The sequence below is a fragment of the Ceratotherium simum genome, chromosome 6 (assembly GCF_057802395.1).
Source record: "Ceratotherium simum simum isolate JZ-2026a chromosome 6, ASM5780239v1, whole genome shotgun sequence".
Taxonomy (NCBI): Eukaryota; Metazoa; Chordata; class Mammalia; order Perissodactyla; family Rhinocerotidae; genus Ceratotherium; species Ceratotherium simum.
In genome coordinates, this window is record NC_141905.1 from 15,668,511 (window position 1) to 15,688,420 (window position 19,910).

Sequence of the window (19,910 nt, forward strand, 5' to 3'; positions counted from 1 at the left end):
TGGTGTGACCTTGGGCAAAGTGGCTCTCTGCAGCTGAGGTTGGCTGCCTGCAGCATTTCCAGCAGCTGGAGTAATAAGACCTTTATTCCTGAAGGGTGATCTGAGCAGTGTGTTTCAGTGTCTACCACAGTCCACTCCTTGCACTGTATATTTGTTATATATTTCTGCATAACAAATTAGCCTAAAATGGAGCGACTTAAAACAACAAACTGAGAAGGTGGCATTTGAGGAAGACCTAAAGGGAGTGAGAAAGCAAGCTACGTGGATATTTGGAGAAAGAGCATTCTAGGCAGAGGGAACAGCAAGAGCAAAGGCCCTGAGACCACAGCGTGCCTCATGTGTTTGAGGAACTAGGAGGCCAGTGAACAAGAGGCAGAGAGCAGGGGAACCAGAACATGTAAGGCATTCTTGGCCATTATAAGGACTTGGATTTTGAACTGACCTGATTTTCATAGGTATTGTATGTGGAGTGAGAAAGAGAAGAGTCAAGGATGATATCCAGGTTTTGCCTGCAGAACTAGAATAATGGAGTTGCTGTTTACGGAGATGGCAAGAATTACTGGAGGGAAGAGCACAGTGGAGATGTCGGGGAGACAGTTAGATAGACAAGCCAGGAGTTCAGGGGAACCTGCAGTTCCCAAATGTGCCATACTGTTTTATGCTTGTCTTTAAACATCCTGATCCCAATGCCTAGAAATCTCTTTCTCTAGGAAACTTCTAGTCGTACCCATGTTACCGAAAGGGGCCTTCCCTGACCACTCCACAGAGTTGACTACTCTCTCCTCGTGTTGCCAGTCTCTACCTATTTTTGCCTCTTCCTCTGTAATGTAGGTATTTACTTCTAACACGTAATTATTGAGGTGTCTATTATGTGTTCTAGGCACTGAGGATAAAACCAAGAACAAGGAAAAATCCTGGTCCTTACAGCAGGAGATGTAGAGAGTAAATAATAATTGGCTTATGATAAGTGCTATGAAAGAATATATAACAGTGTGTGGAGGCTGCATATTGAGCACTACTTTAGAGATTCTGGTCAGGGAAGCTCTCTCTGCTGAGGTGACATTTGAGAGAGTCCTGAAGGAGGTGAAGGGAGTGAGCCATAAAAAGATCTGGAGAAGGGGCCGGCCCTGTGGCTTGGTGGTTAAGTGCGCGCGCTGCGATGCTGGTGGCCCGGGTTCGGATCCCGGGTGCGCATCGAGGCACCACTTCTCCGTCCATCCTGAGGCCGAGTCCCCCATACGGCAACTAGAAGGATGTGCAGCTATGACATACAACTGTCTACTGGGGGCTTTGGGGGGAAAAAATAAAATAAAATCTTTAAAAAAAAAAGATCTGGAGGAGCAACAGTACAGGCAAAGAGAACAGCCACTGTAAAGGCCCTGAGACAGAAGGGGGCTTGGTGTGTCCCAGCAAGAAGGCCAGTGTGGCTGGAGGAGTGTCGTAGGAGATGAGGTCAGAGAGGTGGGCAAGAGGTCAGGTGATGAAGGGCCTTGCAGAGCTTGCTGCAGAGTTTGGATTTACCCTAAAGGTGATGGGAAGTCACAGGAAGGTTTAGAGCAGGGATTGATGTGATCCGAATTGTGTTTCAAAGAGATAATTATGGCTACTGTGGAGAGTAGATGGTGGTAGAAGCAGGGAGACTTGGATAGTCTAGGCAAGAAATAAGTGATGACTGTGGAGGTGATGAGAAGTGGATAATGAATTATTTGAAAGGGATAGAGAAGGGAAGAAACAAGAATAACACTTTGATTTTTGGCTTGGGCAATCTATGTGGAAGTCCTATTGAATTCCTGTCTTCCCATTGTGTTTAGAATATGAAAATCCACAGTTTTTACAATGGCTACAATGTCCTATGTGATCCGTCCCTTGCCTATCTCTACCCTCATTCCCAGCCACCTCCCCCTCCCCCTCCCCACAGAAAGTTAGCTAAATTGGTGTTTTCCATTTCCCAGAACTGTCCAAGCTCTATCACCTTATCCAAACGCATGCTTCCTCCAACTTTCACCCATCCTAAAAATATTACCTCCTCAGAGGCCTCCTTCCTCCAGCCCCATTATTTTGTGTCACAGAACTCTGGATTTTCCTTTGTAGCGCTTACCACAATTTGTAATTAAATAAACATATAAATATCTAATGTCTGTTCTCTCCAGTAGACTCTATGTTCCAGGGGGGAAAGTGCTTTTTCTGCCTTTTTCCCCTAGATCCTACATGGTGCCTGATACATAGTGGGTGCTCAGTACACATTTGTGAAGTGAATGGGTGCGTGACAGAACCCTGGTCAGTGAAGTGGCAGTAAGGGGCTGAAAGACACTAACATAGTCCTAACATGCTTTTCCAGGCTCTTTTGATGAGCACTGTACTTGGACTTCATTCTTTTTTTGAAGTGTCAGAGAACTAATAGCAGTCATTTATTTTTAAAAATTAATATTACATCAGGGTGTCTGAAAAACTGCAGTCATTTTAAATTCTGAACAATATAGGTGCCACAGAATAGGAAGCTTTTCCTTCTTATTCACCACCATGTCACTGGTGCCCAGCACAGTGACACTTAGAGAGCATTGCAGAATTGCGATACACATTTACTAATGTTCATTCATTCTTTCTCTCAAGGTTAATCTGAAGCGACCATGTCCTTTCTGGGCAGAAGATGGCCATTGTTCAATAAAAGACTGTCATGTGGAGCCCTGTCCAGAGGTAAAATAAATTAAAAAAAAATAATAGGGAAAAAATTGTTTTCTCTTGGACTTGTAGATAAGCGTGAACTCTGTATTTCAGGCTAATATCGATGGATTTGGATTTGTCATCAAATTTGTATGCTCTCAGCTCTCTCCTTTTTAACTAGATTATTGAAGATTTATTCTATACTTGTCACCAAAATGGGTTTGAAGAACTCTCATATCCAGTGGTATTGGTGATTGGATGTGGAAGTATAGTTTGATACTAAAATGGATGGAAAATCAGAGGCCTGTTCTAGGATTGGATCTATAGTTGACTAACTCTTATTGCATGCTTTATTGAATCTGCATCTTGTTTCATAGGCAAAAAAAATGCTACTGGACCTTAAATTTCAAATTTAGACTAGAAATTAGTGCATAAAGTGGGGAAATTTCAGGTTTAGAATTAGGTCTTTACTTGGTCTTGTTAGAATTTTAAAAAAAGGCTATACTTGTTGGTAAGGGAAGGCTACATTTTAGACTTTGTTTTTTGATGTCCAGCATAATTAATTATATTCTTCTTCAACAGTGATTAGTTACGTTATATTTTCATTTTACTTTTGCTTTTCTTACCTAACCAGTTAGTTTGTTGTTCTTGAAAATAGGAAAAAATCATCTGAAGCCGTGTCCTTCCTAAAGGAAAAGTTAAAAAAAAATTATCTTCATTTTCCTTTAGGAATAAAATATGTTTTTTAACTTTTTAGTTTGAAATAATTTCAGATATACAGAAAAGTTGCAAGAATAGTACAAACAATTCCCATATACTTTTTATCAAGATTCCTTAAATGTTAATGTTTAGCATGTTTGCTTTATTATTCTCTCTATATGCATATATTTATTAATATTATTGTTTTCTAAACCATATAGGTATAAGTTACCAACATGATGATCCTTTATCCCTGATACTTCAGTGTGTATTTCCTTAAAAACAAGATCATTCTCTTAGCTAACCACAGTGTAATTAACAAAATCAGGAAATTAACATTAATTATAATACTAATGTCTAATCTATAGACCTTAATCACATATTGCCAGCTAACTTAATAATGTGCTTTTTATAGCCAAAAAAAAAAAAAGTTTCTGAACCAGAATCGTACATTGCATTTGGGTGTCATGTCTCTTTAGACTTTTAATCTGGAATAGTCCCTCAATATTTCCTTGTCTTTTGTTATCTTGACTTTTTTTCTTTTTTCTCCCTCCCTTCCTTCCCACCAGTTATTTTGTAGAATATCCTCATTTTGGGTTTTTCTGATGTTTCCTAATGACCTAAGATTAGGTCATGCAGTTTTGGCAGGTGTACTGTAGAAGCGATGTTGTATTCTTTTCAGCGTGTCATAGTGGGTGGCACGTGATGTCATCTTGATCACTTGGTTAAAGTGGTGTTTGTCAGATTTCTTTTTTTTTTGTGAGGAAGATCAGCCTTGTGCTAACATCTGCCGATCCTCTTTTTTTGCTGAGGAAGACTGGCCCTGGGCTAACATCCGTGCCCTTCTTCCTCCACTTTATATGGGATGCCGCCACAGCATGGCTTGCCAATCGGTGTGCGCCCAGGATCCGAACTGGCGAACCCTGGGCTGCCACAGCAGAGCACGCGCACTTAACCGCTTGCGCCACTGGGCCGGCCCCGTCAGATTTCTTTTTCAAAAAGAAGATTACAGATTTCACTGTAAAGTAGGAAAAATCTTTGAGACTATGAAAATATCCCATTTTACTTAATAGTTTTAGCATCCATTGATGACTTTTGCCTGAATTAATTATTTATGTGATATTTGCCAAATAGTGATTTTCTGATTCCATTTCTTCTGCATTTATTAGTTGGCATTCTATTGTATGCAAGAGATTTTTTTCTTTATTTATCTAATTGTATGTTCATGTAAGTATGAGCTTGAATTATTATTTTAATATTTTATTACTATCATTGTTTTTTATAACAGCTTTATTGAGACATATTTCACATACCATAAAATTCACTCTTTCTAAAGTGTACAATTCAGTGGTTTTTAGTATAATCACAGAATTGTGCAACCACCACCACTATCTAATTGTAAAACATTTTCATCACCCGAAAAAGAAACCCCTGCCCATGCACAGTCACTCCAGGTTTCCTCCTCCCTCCTCCCGCCAGAAACCACTAATCCACTCTCTGTCTCTATGGATTTGCCTATTAGGGACACTTCATGTAAATAAAAGCATACAAGATATTGTATTTTGTGACTGGCTTCTTTTGCTTAGCATAATGTTTTCAAGATTCATCCATGTTGTAGCATATATCAGTACTTCGTTCCTATTGCCCAATAATTCCATTGTATGGACATACCTCATCTTGTTTATTTATCAGTTGATGGACATTTGGGTTGTTTCCACTTTTTGGCTACTATAAATAAGTGTGAACATTCAGGTCCAAGTTTTTGTGTGGGCATGTTTTCAATTCTTTTGAGTATATACCTTGGAGTAGAATTGCTGGATCATATAGTAACTTTGTTTAACTATTTGAGGAACTGCCAAACTGTTTTCAATGTGGCTGCACCATTTTACATTCCCACCAGCAATGTATTTTCTAATTTCTCTACATACTTGTCAACACTTGTTATTGTCTGTCTTTTTCATTTTAAGCATCGTTGTGAATGGTATCTCGTTTTGATTTGCATTTCCCTCATGGCCAATAATGTTAAGCATCTTTTCAGGTTCTTATTGGCCATTTGTATATCTTCTTTGGAAAAGGGTCCATTCAAATCCTTTGCCCATTTTTAAATTGAGTTCCCTTTTTATTGCTGAGTTGTAGGAGTTATTTGGCTTTGCACAGTGTGTATTTCTAAATTGTTTTCATATTGAAATAATGAGTTATTTATTGTCTACAGTGGATTATCTTCTTCAGTCTTAAATTTCTAATAAGAATAAATGAAAGTGTTTATTTGTATATGAATCCCCAACATAAACAGAATATTTATATGCATTCAAAAATTCCTGTTTATTCTTTTCCCAGTCCCATTCCCTTCCCTTTCTCTCCAGAGATAAAAATTATCCCTTCATGTTGGTTCTTTTAAGTAATGGGAAGATATTCGTATTTCTCTCTCTTTGGGGGAAAATTCAGTAAGCATGTCACTTTGAACCCAAACTTGTCATGATACAGAGTTACAATCTGCATTCTATAATTTGAAGTCTAATTTAATCGTGAGGGTCTCTTAATTTTGTAATTTTCCAGCAGACTGCTTCAGATTGTGTTAGTGGCAACAACCAGGTTTATTTCATGCTTGATTTTAGTTACTAGCTTTACATTTATCATTACTTTTAATAATTCTTTTTTGTGATTTGTATGTTATTCATGATGATCATCTGTGGTGCTTACCCCAATATTTCTAAATGACCTGTATTAAGATTTGCTTAAGTGAAGTTACTGCATTTAACATCAAACCTTTTATAAACCTGCTGACGATTTTGACTTTAGCATATTACGCTATACCAGTTAGAGGACATAGAGTAGTCAGAGGGTGCTTTTAGTTAGCATTTATTCCATATTTTAAGTTCAGGATCTTATAACTGATTGCTAGATTTGACTCGCGTTTTATAGTTTTCTCCTGCCCTCTGTTAGAGGTACTCAAGACATTGAAATGATAAAATACGGACAGCAACTGACATTTCTATCTCTATGATCTTTTTATTGATAAGGAAAAAATCTCTTATCATCATTATTATTATTTACATTCTTCAGCCTGAAGGAAAATATTTATTCTGAATATTTGGTTAAAATTTATCTATGAAACCTGAAAATTTTTTAATAGGTAATTTGCTATTAATTTGATAGGCATAGGAAATTAGTCCCCTGGGTTGATCAGAAGATCAGCCTGTGATTGTCTGCTTTCAGATTTGATTTTTGTGTAAAATTGTGCTTGATAACCAGTTGTAATAATTCATAGATTTGTTTATTAAAGCCTAAAGCTAATAATTGGCTTTGTAGAAAAGAAAGTTGGAACTACATGTAGTTCTTCCATTGGTAAACCCTAGATTTAACTCTAGGTTAAGCATATGGGTCAAAGAACTTACCCCTGCCTTCTAGTATTGATCCAAAATTGCCCAAACTTTAAATGTTAACTTAGAGTAGAAATTAAAATTGAGCATAACATATTTCAAGTAATTTTGAAATTTTTAAAAACTTCTGTTTCTGTGGTAAGAAAGGTCATGAAAAAAGTGATTTAGTGAGTTTTTTTTTAACCTAAAAATTATATAAACTTAAATACTGCATTGAGAGTTTAATTTAGAGCTGATTTTGATGCTCTGATTTTGTATATGACATTCGGTTATCTATACTATGATTTACAAGTCTGTAAATTGGTAAAACTCATTACCTTTTACCTCAGAAGATAGTATGGAAACAGAATTTGAATGAATGTATATTTTCTCCTCATAGAATAAAATAGTCTTTGTATTAGAGCAATAGCATTACTAATTTGTGAAGAAATCCCAAAAAAAAAATCATCATTTTTAAAATTTTTGTTATTGTTCTTTTAAGAGTAAAATTCCAGTTGGAATTAAAGCTGGGAGTTCTAATAAGGTGAGTCACTCTTCTTTGAATATTTCTGCTTTACATAGTGAATCTTATCATTTACTGTTGACAGTGGTTGCCGAAGAGAACCATAATGTGGTTAGTTGGAAATGGACACATTTTGCCTCAGAATCCCAAATCCCTAATTGTTGTAGAAACAGAGGGTGTATATTCTTGCAATTAGATTATATAGCCTCTTTTGAAATACTTCAGTTCTGTTTTCAGAACCTCTAGAAGAACTATAAAGTGTAACTACGGTGTCAGGTGGCCCACACAACAGTTGTTTTATCATGCATGTATTTTTAGTCTTCTATTTTAACTACTCAACTTGTCATATTCAGGATTCTATTGTATAGAGTAAACACTTACCAAGGTATTTTGAGCATAGTACTTGTAAATGGCATTAAAATATTCCTTTATTAAAGATTACCCTTTTCCTTTTATGAGCATGCCATCATTTACTTTGCCATTCATATGTTCTTAAGTAACAGTTTACTTCTTGTTCTTTACTGTTGTACATACGTAATAAAGATCATGACACCCTCTCTCTCTGCTTCCTTACGGATCCTCTCTTCATTTTCTTTTTGTGTTCTCTGCCCTGTGTGGTCTTTTGTTTGTACTCACTCTCTTTCATTTATTTTTCTTTCAGATCTAAAATAAATAAATAAACAGTGTAAAGACAGTTAAAATCCTTCTGGACTCCTTCTCAATCCCATTCTATTTCCTCCCTTCCCAGAGCTAGCCACTTTTCTGAAGTTGATGGGTATCCTTCTGTGATACTTTCTATTTTATACTTTTATTCCACAAGTAATATACAAATATTTTAATATGAAATTTTAAAACATTTAAAGTAATAGTATATTTTTGTATTTCTTCAGGTTAAAAACATTTTTTCAGTTTTAATTTTTACTCAGTATTATGCTTTTGAAATTTTGTCTCTGTTGATATATGTAGATTTTGTTTTCACCGCTGCATAGTATTCAATTGTATGACTATGTCATGGGTAGCCATTCCTCTGTTGATGAACGTTTCAATTGTTTTCAGTTTTTGGTGTTACAAACAATGATGCAGTAGCATCTTTGTCCTTTGTCTCATTGTGCACCCATGTAAGAGTTTCTCCAGGTCTGTATTTAGAAGTAAGATTGCTGAGCCATATAGGGTATGCCCATCTCAACATTATGAGATAGTACCAAATAACTTTCTAAAGTGCTTGGTACCTCTTTTTTGTTTTTGTTTTTAAATGTTGCTCTGGATGTGGTTTCAGTTGTGGGACTGCTGGTTCAAGAGTTGATGTGTTTTTACAGATCTAGATAAATATTGTCAAATTATTTCCCAAGAGGATTTTCTCAGTTTACGTCATCACCAACATTCCAATGCTAATTGTTATATTTTGAATGTCTTTACTTATTTAGTTGATGGAAATTTGTGACTCATTTTCATTTGTATTTCTTACATATGTTAGCGATTTTGATAATAGGATGTATCTATATTTAGTGTGTATTATCATTGACAGACTGACTATTTTGCCTGTGGAACCTGGAATAGAGAAAGATAATAATTACTAAACTTACTTATTATGAACTTCCTTTCAGTACTTGAAAGTGGCAAACAATACCAAAGAATTAGAAGACTGTGAGCAAGCTAATAAATTGGGAGCAATTAACAGCACTTTAAGGCAAGTTTTATTTTAGTAGTATTAAGAAAATATTCTCTTATTTAGTTTATTTATATCAGAAATCTTCTGGGTTTTTTTTTGTGATTTTGATAAAAAGTTAAAGTTTCAACTAATTTTTAAAAGGAAGAAGTTATTCTTTATCCTAAGTTCCATATAGCTTTGCTTCCTCTTCTGATTTGTTCTTTATATTTCTAGAATGTATCATCAATAGTGACTCTATTAAAAAGTAAAAATTTAGAAGATTGCTCAACTAGCAGGGCTTACGGATCCATTCTTCCTGATTACTATGAGAAAAGGAACTTGAACTGCCAAGTCTTTTATAAATAGTAATTCAATCTATATGTTACATTTTGAATGATAAAAGTTACTGTTAACATAACTGTTGACTTTTCCTTATTTGCGCTAGTTTAAACCTGCTTTTTAAGGCCAAGATAAAACAAGTGGTCTCAGATTATACAGCATAAAATGAGGGAACATATCTATAGTTGGGAGTGGGGAATGGAATATTACTGAAATTTTAAAAATTTCGCTGTTTGTTTAGTTTTGTATTTATGTACTATACTTGTTAAAGACTTAGTAAAGTTAGCAGTCTTATTTATTATCTTATTTATTGAAGAAAAATTTTAGTATAGGAAAATAGAAAAGATAATATAATAAAGACTCGTATATCCTCCACTCCTAATGAATAAATGTTAACATTTTCTACTATGTTTTTAAGAAAAGAGAAATATCAAAGATAAATTTACAATCCCCTATATTCTATTCCCTAATCCTGTTTTCTTCCCTTATTTCTTAGAGGTATCTTCTATCATGAATTTGCTGTATGTCCAATCCATGTTTTTTGTTTTTATTACATATATGTATATATATAGTTTTGTGTATGTGATTTTATTTTTCCTTTACGTAAATGATATATTACTGTACTTAACATTCTGCGTTTTCTTTTTACACTGAACATTTTGCTTTCTAGATCTATCCATGTTAAAACATAGAGATTTATCTCATTCTTGTAACTGATTAATGGTTTTCATCATAGAAATATACCATATTTTATTTAAATATTCCTCTACTGGTGGACATTTAGGTTGTTTCAAATTTTTTACTTCTACAAATTATACCACCTCGAGCATCCTTGATAATGTTTTTTTTGGTGTACACAAGAAGTAAAACTGCTGAATCTTCAGATTGCTCTCTTGCAACTGTTCTTGATATTGCCTAATGGCTTTCCAGAGTACTTGTGTGGATATATACTGCCTCCAGTGCTGAGAACTTTTTTGATTCTCCACGTCCTTGCCAAAAGTTGATAATGTTTTATGAGTGTGAAATAGTATCTCATTTTTGTTTAATTTATATTTTATTGATTACTAGTGAGTTTGAGCATTTTTTCATCTGTTTATGGGACATTTGAGTTTCTTACTCATTCAGCAAATGAATGAGTATTTGCCAAGCACTGTTCTAGGGTACTAGTAATGTAATAGTGTACATGACAAACAAATTCCTGCCCATGTGCATCTTAATCCTAGTTGGAGGAGATATGCAATAAACGAGTAAAGTATATGCGAAGTGAGTAAAATGAAGATGAGTGCCAGGGAGAAAAATAATGCAGGGAAGAGCAATAGAGAGGGCTAGGAGTGAGGGGGCTTACACTGGTTTAAATTGGCTGGTCAGAGAAAGGCAAAGTGATAATAGGACGTTTGAGCAAAATGCTCATGAGGGCATGAGTCATAATATGGCTGCCTGGGAGATGATTATTCCAGGCTTGTATAATTTATAATTGTTAGTAAAACGGCCCTGAGGCAGGAGCATGCCTAGACTATTTGAGGAACCACAAGAAGGCGAGTGTGGCTGGAGTACAGAGATCAAGGACAAAGAAGTAGAAGACAAAGTCATAAGATGCTAGGGATGGGGCAGTGGTGGGGTGTGGCAGGGAAGAGATCCTGTAGAGCCTTGAAGACAATTATTATGAGTCTTGCTTTTTTTTGGTTTATTGTGGTAACATTGGTGTATAACATTGTATAAATTTCAGGTGTACATCATTATACTTCTATTTCTGTAGGGATTACATCATGTTCTTATGTTCACCACCCAAATACTAATTATAATCCATCACCACACACATGTGCCTTATTATCCCTTTCACCCTTCTCCCTCCCCCCTTCCCCTCTGGTAACCACCAATCCAATCTCTGTCTCTATGTGTCTGTTGTTATTATCTACTACTTAATGAGTGAGATCATATGGTATTTGACCTTCTCTCTTCGACTTATTTCACCTTGCATAATACTCTCAGTGTCCATCCATGTTGTCACAAATGGCTGGATTTCATCATTTCTTATGGCTGAGGAGTATTCCATTGTGTATAAATACCACATCTTCTTTATCCATTCTTCCCTTGATGGGCACTTAGGTTGCTTCCATGTCTTGGCTATTGTGAATAACACTGCAATGAACACAGGGGTGCATGTATCTTTGTGCATTGGTGTTTTCACGTTCTTTGGATAAATACCCAGCAGTGGAATAGCTGGATCATATGGTAGTTCTATCCTTAATTTTTTGAAGAATCTCCATACTGTTTTCCATAGTGGCTGCACCAGTTTGCACTCCCACCAGCAGTGTATGAAAGTTCCCTTCCCTCCACATCCTCTCCAACACTTGTTTCCTGTCTTGTTAATTATAGCCATTCTGACAGGCGTGAGGTGATATCTCATTGTAGTTTTGATTTGCATTTCCCTGACAATTAATGATGCTGAACATCTTTTCATGTGCCTGTTGTCCATCTTTATATCTTCTTTGGAGAAATGTCTGTTCATGTCTTTTGCCCATTTTTTAATTGGGTTGTTAGTTTTTTTGTTGTTGAGATGCATGAGTTCTTTATATATTTTGGACAATAACCCCTTATCAGATGTATGATTTGCAAATATCTTCTCCCAGTTGTTAGGTTGTCTTTTCGTTTTGTTGATGGTTTCCTTTGCTGTGCAGAAGCTTTTTAGTTTGATGTAGTGCCATTTGTTTATTTTTTCTATTGTTTCTCTTGCCCGGTCAGACCTGGTGCTTGAAAATATGTTGCTAAGACCGATGTTGAAGAGCATACTGCCTATGTTTTGTTCTACAAGTTTCATTGTTTCAGGTCTTACATTCAAATCTTTAATCCATTTGGAGTTAATTTTTATGTATGGGGTAAGGTAATGGTCTATTTTCATTTTTTTGCATGTGGCTGTCCAGTTTTCCCAGCACCATTTGTTTAAGAGACTTTCCTTTCTCCATTGTATGTTCTTGGCTCCTTTGTCGAAGATTAGCTGTCCATAGATGTGTGGGTTTATTTCTGGGCTTTCGATTCTGTTTTCATTTTCATTTGTCTCCAAGTATTTTTTGATTTCTCCTTTGATTTCTTCATTGACCCAATCGTTGCTCAGTAGCATTTTGTTTAATCTCCACATATTTGTGGCTTTTCTGATTTTCTTCCTATAGTTGATTTCTAGTTTCATACTGTTGTGGTCAGAAAAGATGCTTGGTATTATTTCAGTCTTCTTAAATTTATTGAGATTGTTTTGTGGCCTAATATGTTATCAATCCTGGAGAATGTTCCATGTGCATTTGAAAAGAATGTGTATTCTTCAGTTTTTGGATGGAATGTTCTGTATATATCTACTAGGTCCATCTCTTCTAGTGTATCCTTTAAGGCCAATGTTTCCTTATTGATCTTCTGTTTGGATGATCTATCCATTGGTGTAAGTGAAGTGTTCAAGTCCCATACTATTATTGTGTTACTGTCTGTTTCTCTTTTTATGTCTGTTAATAATTGCTTTATATATTTAGGTGCTCCTGCGTTGGGTGCATAGATATTTACAAGTGTTATGTCTTCTTGCTGGATTGTTCCCTTGATCATTATGTAGTGCCCTTCTTTGTCTCTTTTTACAGTTTTTGTTTTAAAGTCTATTTTGTCTGATATGAGTATTGCTATCCCAGCTTTCTTTTCATTGCCATTAGCATGGAGTATCTTTTTCCATCCCTTTACTTTCAGTTTGTGAGTGTCTTTAGTTCTGAAATGTGTCTCTTGTATGCACCATGTATATGGGTCTTGTTTTTTTATCCAGTCAGCCACCCTATGCCTTTTAATTGGAGCATTTAGTCCATTAATGTTTAAAGTAGCAATTGATAAGTGTACTTACTGCCATTTTTTAACTTTTTTTCTTGGTGTTTTAGTAGTTCTTCTCTGTTCCTTTCTTCTTCTCTTGCTTTCTTCCCTTGTGGTTTGATGGCTTTCTTTAGTATTATGTTTGGGTTCCTTTCTCTTAGTTTTTTGTGTATTTATTATAGGTTTCTGGTTTGTGATTACCATGGGGTTCATATATGGTAACGTACGTTTATAGCAGTCAGTTGATAGTCTCTTTATTTTGACCTCTATCTGAAAGCTCTACTCTTTAACTCCCCTCCTCCCACATTTTATGTTTTTGATACCATATCTAGCCTCTTTTTTTTGCGTTTGTATCCATTACCCTCTTATCATGGAAATAGATCATTTTTCCTTTTTGTGGTCTTCTCTTTTCCCCTTAAATAAGTCCCCTTAGCATTTATTGTAGTACTGGTTTCTTGGTGACAAACTCCTTTAATTTTTGCTTATCTGGGAAACTTTTTCTCTCTCCTTCCATTTTGAATGATAACCTTGCTGGGTAGAGTATTCTTGGCTGTAGGTTTTTTCCTTTTAGCACTTTAAATATATCATGGCACTCTCTTCTAGCCTGTAGGGTTTCTGCTTAGAAGTCAGCTGATAGCCTTATGGGGTTTCCTATGTATGTAAGTTGTCTTTCTCTTGCGGCTTTTAGGATTCTCTCTTTACCTTTAATTCTGGACATTTTAATTATGATGTGTCTTGGTGTGGGCCTCTTTGGGTTTATCTTGTTTGGTGCTCTCTGTGCTTCCTGTACCTGGATGTCTGTTTCCTTCCTTAGGTTAGGGAAGTTTTCAGCAATTATTTCTTCAAATAGATTCTGCCCCTTTGTCTCACTCTTCTCCTTCTGGGACACCTATAACACGGATGTTAGTGTGCTTGATGTTGTCCCAGAGGTCCTTTAGACTGTCTTCACTCTTTTTAATTCTTTTTTCTTTTATCTGTTCAGCTTGGGTGATTTCTTCTAGTCTTTCGTCCAGCTTGCAGATGCATTCTTCTGTATCCTTTACTCTGCTTTTGAGTCCCTCTAGTGAATTTTTCATTTCCAGTATTGTTTTCTTCATTTCTGATTGGTTCCTTTTTATATCTTCCATTTCTTTGTTGACATTGTCACTGAGTTCATCCATTCTTCTCCCAAGATCAGTGAGCATCCTTAACACTCGTTGTTTGAACTCTCTGTCAGGTAGGTTGGTCATTTCTGCTTCGCTTAGTTCCTTTTCTGGGGTTTTGTCTTGTTCCCTTACTTGGAACGTATTCCTTTGCCTCTTCACTTTGCATCTTTCCCTGTGCTTGTGTCTCTGTATTAGGTAGGTCGGCTACGTCTCCTGCTCTCCTAGAGGTGACTTTATATAAGTGATGCCTTAGGAGGCCTGGCAGTGTGCTTCCCTCTCCTCTCCAGTTGCAAATGTTCCAGGAGTGACCACTGTGTGGGCTACATGTGTCCTTCTGTTGTGGCGGGGTTGTTCTTCCCGTAGGTGCCCAGGGAGGCTGAGCTTTGCCCTTGGCCAGCTGTTGTAGTGCTCAGCTGCATGTAGTTGTTGTCGGCCCTTCACTCTCTTTATTGGGTGTGAGGTGTCCCAGCACAGTTGGCTGCAAGGTCTAATAGCACATTCGTGTTGCTGTATTTCTATTAAGTGAGTAGGCCCCCAGCGTGGCATGTTGTTAGGCTCAAGGGCTTACAATTGCTATAAACCTCTACCCTTTCGGTCCCTTGTCAGCTCTCTGACGATTGCAGCCTGGTGGGGCTGGCCTCAGGCATGGAAGCACCCAATTGTTTCAGGCTTTGGAAGGTGGGGCCAACCGCAATGTCACTCTTTGAGAAACACAAGTCTTCTGCAGCTGACAATCCCTGCTGCCTACAGGTGTACACACACAGTCAACACAGTCCTGCCCTGTGCGTGTGCCCCTTCCTCCTGAAGTGGACCATGTCTCTCCAAGTTGGGAGCCCCACACTCTCCACCCACTCCTTGCACACATCCTGCCCTACAGAGGCAGACCCAGTCACCAGGCTGTGGAGAATCCAGGCAGCTCCCTTAGCAGGCCCACAAGTTGCCCGAGGGCTTGTTGTTGGGTGGGGTCAGTCCCTAGGGTGGGCTGCTTGCCCTGGCTGAGCTGAATTAAATTGGTGCCCTAGTGGGTGGGGCAGACCCTGGGGTAGCAGGCCCCAGGGAGAACTCCAGTGGCCTCTGCCAGCCTCTGTGTCAATATGCCCACACCAGGCCACCACAATGGCCACCGCCAGAGTCCCAGTCCCTGGAGAGGTCTCACGTCTCACTGAGATTCACTCAGAGCCTATCAGGTGAGTCTCTTTTCCCCAAAGGGCTATGTACCTTTCTTTCTGCTGATTTTAGGTTGCTTTCTGAAACAGGTGGGTTTGTGCATGGGCCCTTTAAGAGCCGGTTTTAATTTCTTTGTGAACCAGCTTTTCTGGGGGTACTCCCCAATGTTTTAGTAGCAGGCAAAGTCAGATATTATGCCACTTGTCTCGATTGTGCTGGGTCCACAAAATGCCTACAGCAGGAGTGCTCCCTGGCTCAGGGCCCTGCTCCTCCAGGGAGGGCTGCGTACCTTTGGGCTGTTCCTGGGCGGCCGTGAGGCGCTGTGGCTTGTGAAGGTGGCATTTTTTCTCTCCAGAAGGGACCTTCTGCCTCTTCCACCTCAATTAGGATTGTTGTTTGTTGCAGGAGGTCCTCGTATCCAGTTTTCAGTTCTCTCTCAGGGGTAATTTTTCCAAGAGTACTTGTAAATTGGCTGTGTCCGCGGGAGGAGGTGAGTTCAGAGTCTGCCTACGCTGCCATCTTGACTTCTCTCTGAATCTTGCTTTTAAACTGAGTGGAATGAAAAGTCATTAGAGGATTTTGAGAGAGCGTGTTGAGGGAGCCATGTGTTATGTTGTAGAAGCCTGGTTATGTGATTATTATAGTAATCCAGAAAAGACATGATGGTGGTATAGTTTACACTGTGGTGATAGCAGTAGAAATGATAAGTGGTCAGAAACTGGATAGATTTTGAAGGTAGAGCCGACAGGATCTGCTGAAGAATTGGATGTGGGCTGTGAAAAACGACAGGAGCTTTGAATGACTATAACATTTGGAACTAGAAAAATTTGAAGTTGCCATTTACTGAACTGGGGACATCTGCAGGAGGAGCAAGTTTGATGGAAAAGTATAGTTCAACTTTGGACTTGTTAAGTTTGAGCTCCTATGAGACATCCAATTGGAGAGGTCGAGCAGGCAATTAGATATGCAAGTCTCAATTTCATGGGAGAGGTCTGGGCTGGAGATAAAATGTGAGAGTCATTCACTGAATATATGGTATTTAAAAACCATAAACCTGAATGAGATTGCCAAGGAGAGAATATAAATAGAGAAGTGATTAGGAACTGGGCCTTAACTCATTACAAAATTTTGAGGTAAATTGCTTGTTCATATTTTTTGCTATTGTTTCTCTATTGGGGGGTTGCATTTTTAAATTATTATTGATTTGTAGGCATTCTTCATATCATATGATAATTCTTTGTTGGCTATAAGGGTTGTTAGGGCTTGTCTTTTCATTTTACTTATAGTTTTTTTTTGTTGAACAGAAGTTATTAATTTTTTTAAACTTTTAAATTTAAGAATAACACCCATATAATAAAGTATACAAATCTTAAGTGGAAAGGTCCTTTTATTTTACAAAGTGAACCCAACTCTATAGCCACCATCCTAAACAATATACTTGCTACCAAGATTACCATGTGTTCTTCCCATGTCATTACCACCTTCTAAAGTTTACCATCATTTTGGGTTATATTAGCAGAGATTAGTTTTGCCTAGTTACATAAATAGAATATACAGAATGTATTCTTTTGTATCTGACTTCTTTTATTCAACATTATGTCTGTGAGATTCATTCATGTTCTTGAGTGTACTAGCATTTAATTCTTTTTCATGGTATACAGTATTCCATAGTAAGAATGCATCATAATGTTTCCATCCTACTGTTGATAGCTGGATGTTTTTCCATGTTGGGGCCATTCCAGAAAATATTTTGGTGGACATTTGGTGGTGCATTTGGTATGCATTTCTATGAAAAATATACCTAGGAATGGAATTAAGTACTGCCAAATAGTTTTCCAAAATGACTATTACATTGTCATTAGTAGTACCCTAGAGTTCCTCATTCTGCAACTTTTCCAACAATTCGTAATTTTTAGACAGCTTTATTGAGGTATAACTGACATACAATACACTGCATCTATTCAAAATGTATAATTTCAAATATATACTCACGAAAATCAGCACAATCAAGATAGTTATCATATCTATCATCCCCAAAAGTTTTCTCGTGCCCCTTTGTAATCGTTCCATCCCATCCCTTCCTGCCCCTGTGTTTCCCACTTTGAAGACTGCTACTTTAACTCATAGCACCATCTTGACATCCTGGGGTAAGCCCAAGAAATTCTTACATAAGTAGCTTGGCATCCATCTTCAGACTGACTTTTAAAAAGTCTGGACTAGATGGCCTCAAAGGTTCTTTCTAACTTATTTATAAACTAAATGAGGCCAGCTCTACTAGCATTAGATTGGCATTCCATATCTTTTCTGCTGCCATCACTTTAGGCAGGGGTTAGATGAAACAATCAGCAAAGCCTCATCAAATAAGAATGCTCAAGGCAAAAATTTCCTTTAAGTTAGTCATACTGCTAACAAGAAAATAGGAATTTATGTCACAATTGCTTTATTCTTTCCTATTTTCAACAGAAGACATATCTGATTAAACATAACTATAGTTATTTTAGCTGTAACTAGAACTTAGGCATTCTTGTTTTATGGTATCGTATATTTCAACTGAGTCAACTACGATACAAATTTTTCTATTAACTCTTATTAGTAAGTTAATTATGTATTCCTATAGGAGAAAAAAATCCCACAGTAAATTGAATTGGAAAAATTATTGATAAAGTTGATGTAGTGCAGCTAGCCTTATATACTTCTTATAGTGGTTATGTTATGCAGCAGTTTCTCAAATACAAAATAAATTCTTGCCTGTGACAGTACTGCATTTGGAAATTACCTGATTTATACTTGGTACACAATTTTTTTACCTTTTTTTTTTTTCCTTTTGCGTAGTGAATAAAGAAAATATTCTTATAGATGCTGCTATCATACATTCAAGACAGGTCAAGAAGGTCTGAATATAGATTAAAGAAAATGTAGCTCAAAGTTTATTTGAGTGAATGTAGTTGTTCCTTTATCAGTTCTCCAAACCAGAAATCTTGATCACAGATTTTGTTAAATGTGAGGTAGTATGTAAAATGAATGGTATACCATGATAAAAGTGACATCAGTATTACAAGTGATATGCAATTCTTGGTATTTTGAATCCTATAAGTACAGAAGCAGTTTGAATTAAAGCAATTATGAAAGTAAATTTAATAACTACTGTAGGAAAAAATAATAAATATTTACTACAATTTCTAAGTCAGTTGGAAAGGCCAGCTTGAATTTTGTGTATAACTACATCTTATATATATTTGTAAATTGATTTTCTAGTCAAAGTAATTATTATTGACCTAGGTCTAATAATAATTTTAATATAGTTAAGAAACAAATCACTCATGGAAGTTAACAATCTATGTTTTTCATATAATGTGTTTTCATCATTTCTTCATATAACTATTAATAACTGAATTTGTGACACCATCTAATTAATAATGAAGTGACCTCAGATTATGTATTTTTGATTAAATTAGAATACAGTGTTAACATTTTCAACTTCAAATTTAATCATTTTTCTTTTTCATTCCTCCTTCCCATAGTATTCAAAGCAAAGAAGCTTTCATTGACTGGGCAAGATATGATGATTCACAGGATCACTTTTGTGAACTTGATGGTAATAAAACAAACTATTGTAATTAAATTATTTTAACTTTAACCCTTTTATAAGACACTGAAATCAATGAAAACACAATCAGAGTTATAACTTTAATAAATTGGATGTTGCTATCTGGATCTTATTATTCATAATGGCATTTATTGAGAGCCTATGTTCCAGGCCCTGTGCTAAGTGCCTTAAGTACATTATTTCTAATCTTTACAGTTACCTTAATAGGTGTGAGGAAACTGAGTCTCAAAAAGACTAAGTAATTTGCCCAAGATCACACAGTAACAAGAAGCTGAGACAGGATTCAATTCCAGATCTGACTGAATTCAAAACCTGTATTCTTTCCATTATGACACACCATCTCCTATGGACCTTCAATTCAAGCCACTTAGTTATAGGTCTGTAAACGTATTATAAAAATGTTCACACTAGAATTTGCTGGAGGTCTCAACAAACTAACATAAAGGCACCTTCAAACATTAGGGAGGACTCTAATTTGACTTCCCTTCAGCCCTGTTTTCAAGAGTCTCCTGAAATGGTACAAAGATAGGGCACTATCTTTGTTCAAGAGTAACTACCACTTCTCTTGACAGAAGATAATTGAAGTGACTCAAACTTTTTTTTTTTTTTTGTGAGGAAGATCAGCCCTGAGCTAACATCTGATGCCAATCCTCCTCTTTTTTCTGAGGAAGACTGGCCCTGAGCTAACATCCGTTCCCATCTTCCTCTACTTTATATGGGACACCACCACAGCATGGCCCAACAAGCAGTGCATCGGGGTGCACCTGGGATCCAAACTGGTGAACCCCGACCCGCCGCAGCGGAGCGCGAGCACCCAACCGCTTGTGCCACTGGGCCGGCCCCTCAAAATTTTTTATCTATAGGAGCATATTCCCAAGAGTTGTGCTGAGTAGGCTTACGTCATTCATTTGGCCTCTCTTCGACTTTT

At 36.9% G+C, this 19,910-nt stretch overlaps 1 protein-coding gene across 1 annotated transcript in view; it reads left to right on the forward strand.

The window, feature by feature from the left end:
* ERO1B (endoplasmic reticulum oxidoreductase 1 beta) overlaps window positions 1-19,910 on the forward strand; it is a 58,126-nt gene that overhangs the window by 12,266 nt on the left and 25,950 nt on the right. Inside the window, exons 3-6 of the mRNA XM_004432393.3 lie at window positions 2,611-2,694; window positions 7,222-7,263; window positions 8,847-8,929; window positions 18,897-18,970. Coding sequence (XP_004432450.3) covers window positions 2,611-2,694; window positions 7,222-7,263; window positions 8,847-8,929; window positions 18,897-18,970 — 283 coding nt within the window. The remainder of the gene's footprint in view (window positions 1-2,610; window positions 2,695-7,221; window positions 7,264-8,846; window positions 8,930-18,896; window positions 18,971-19,910) is intronic.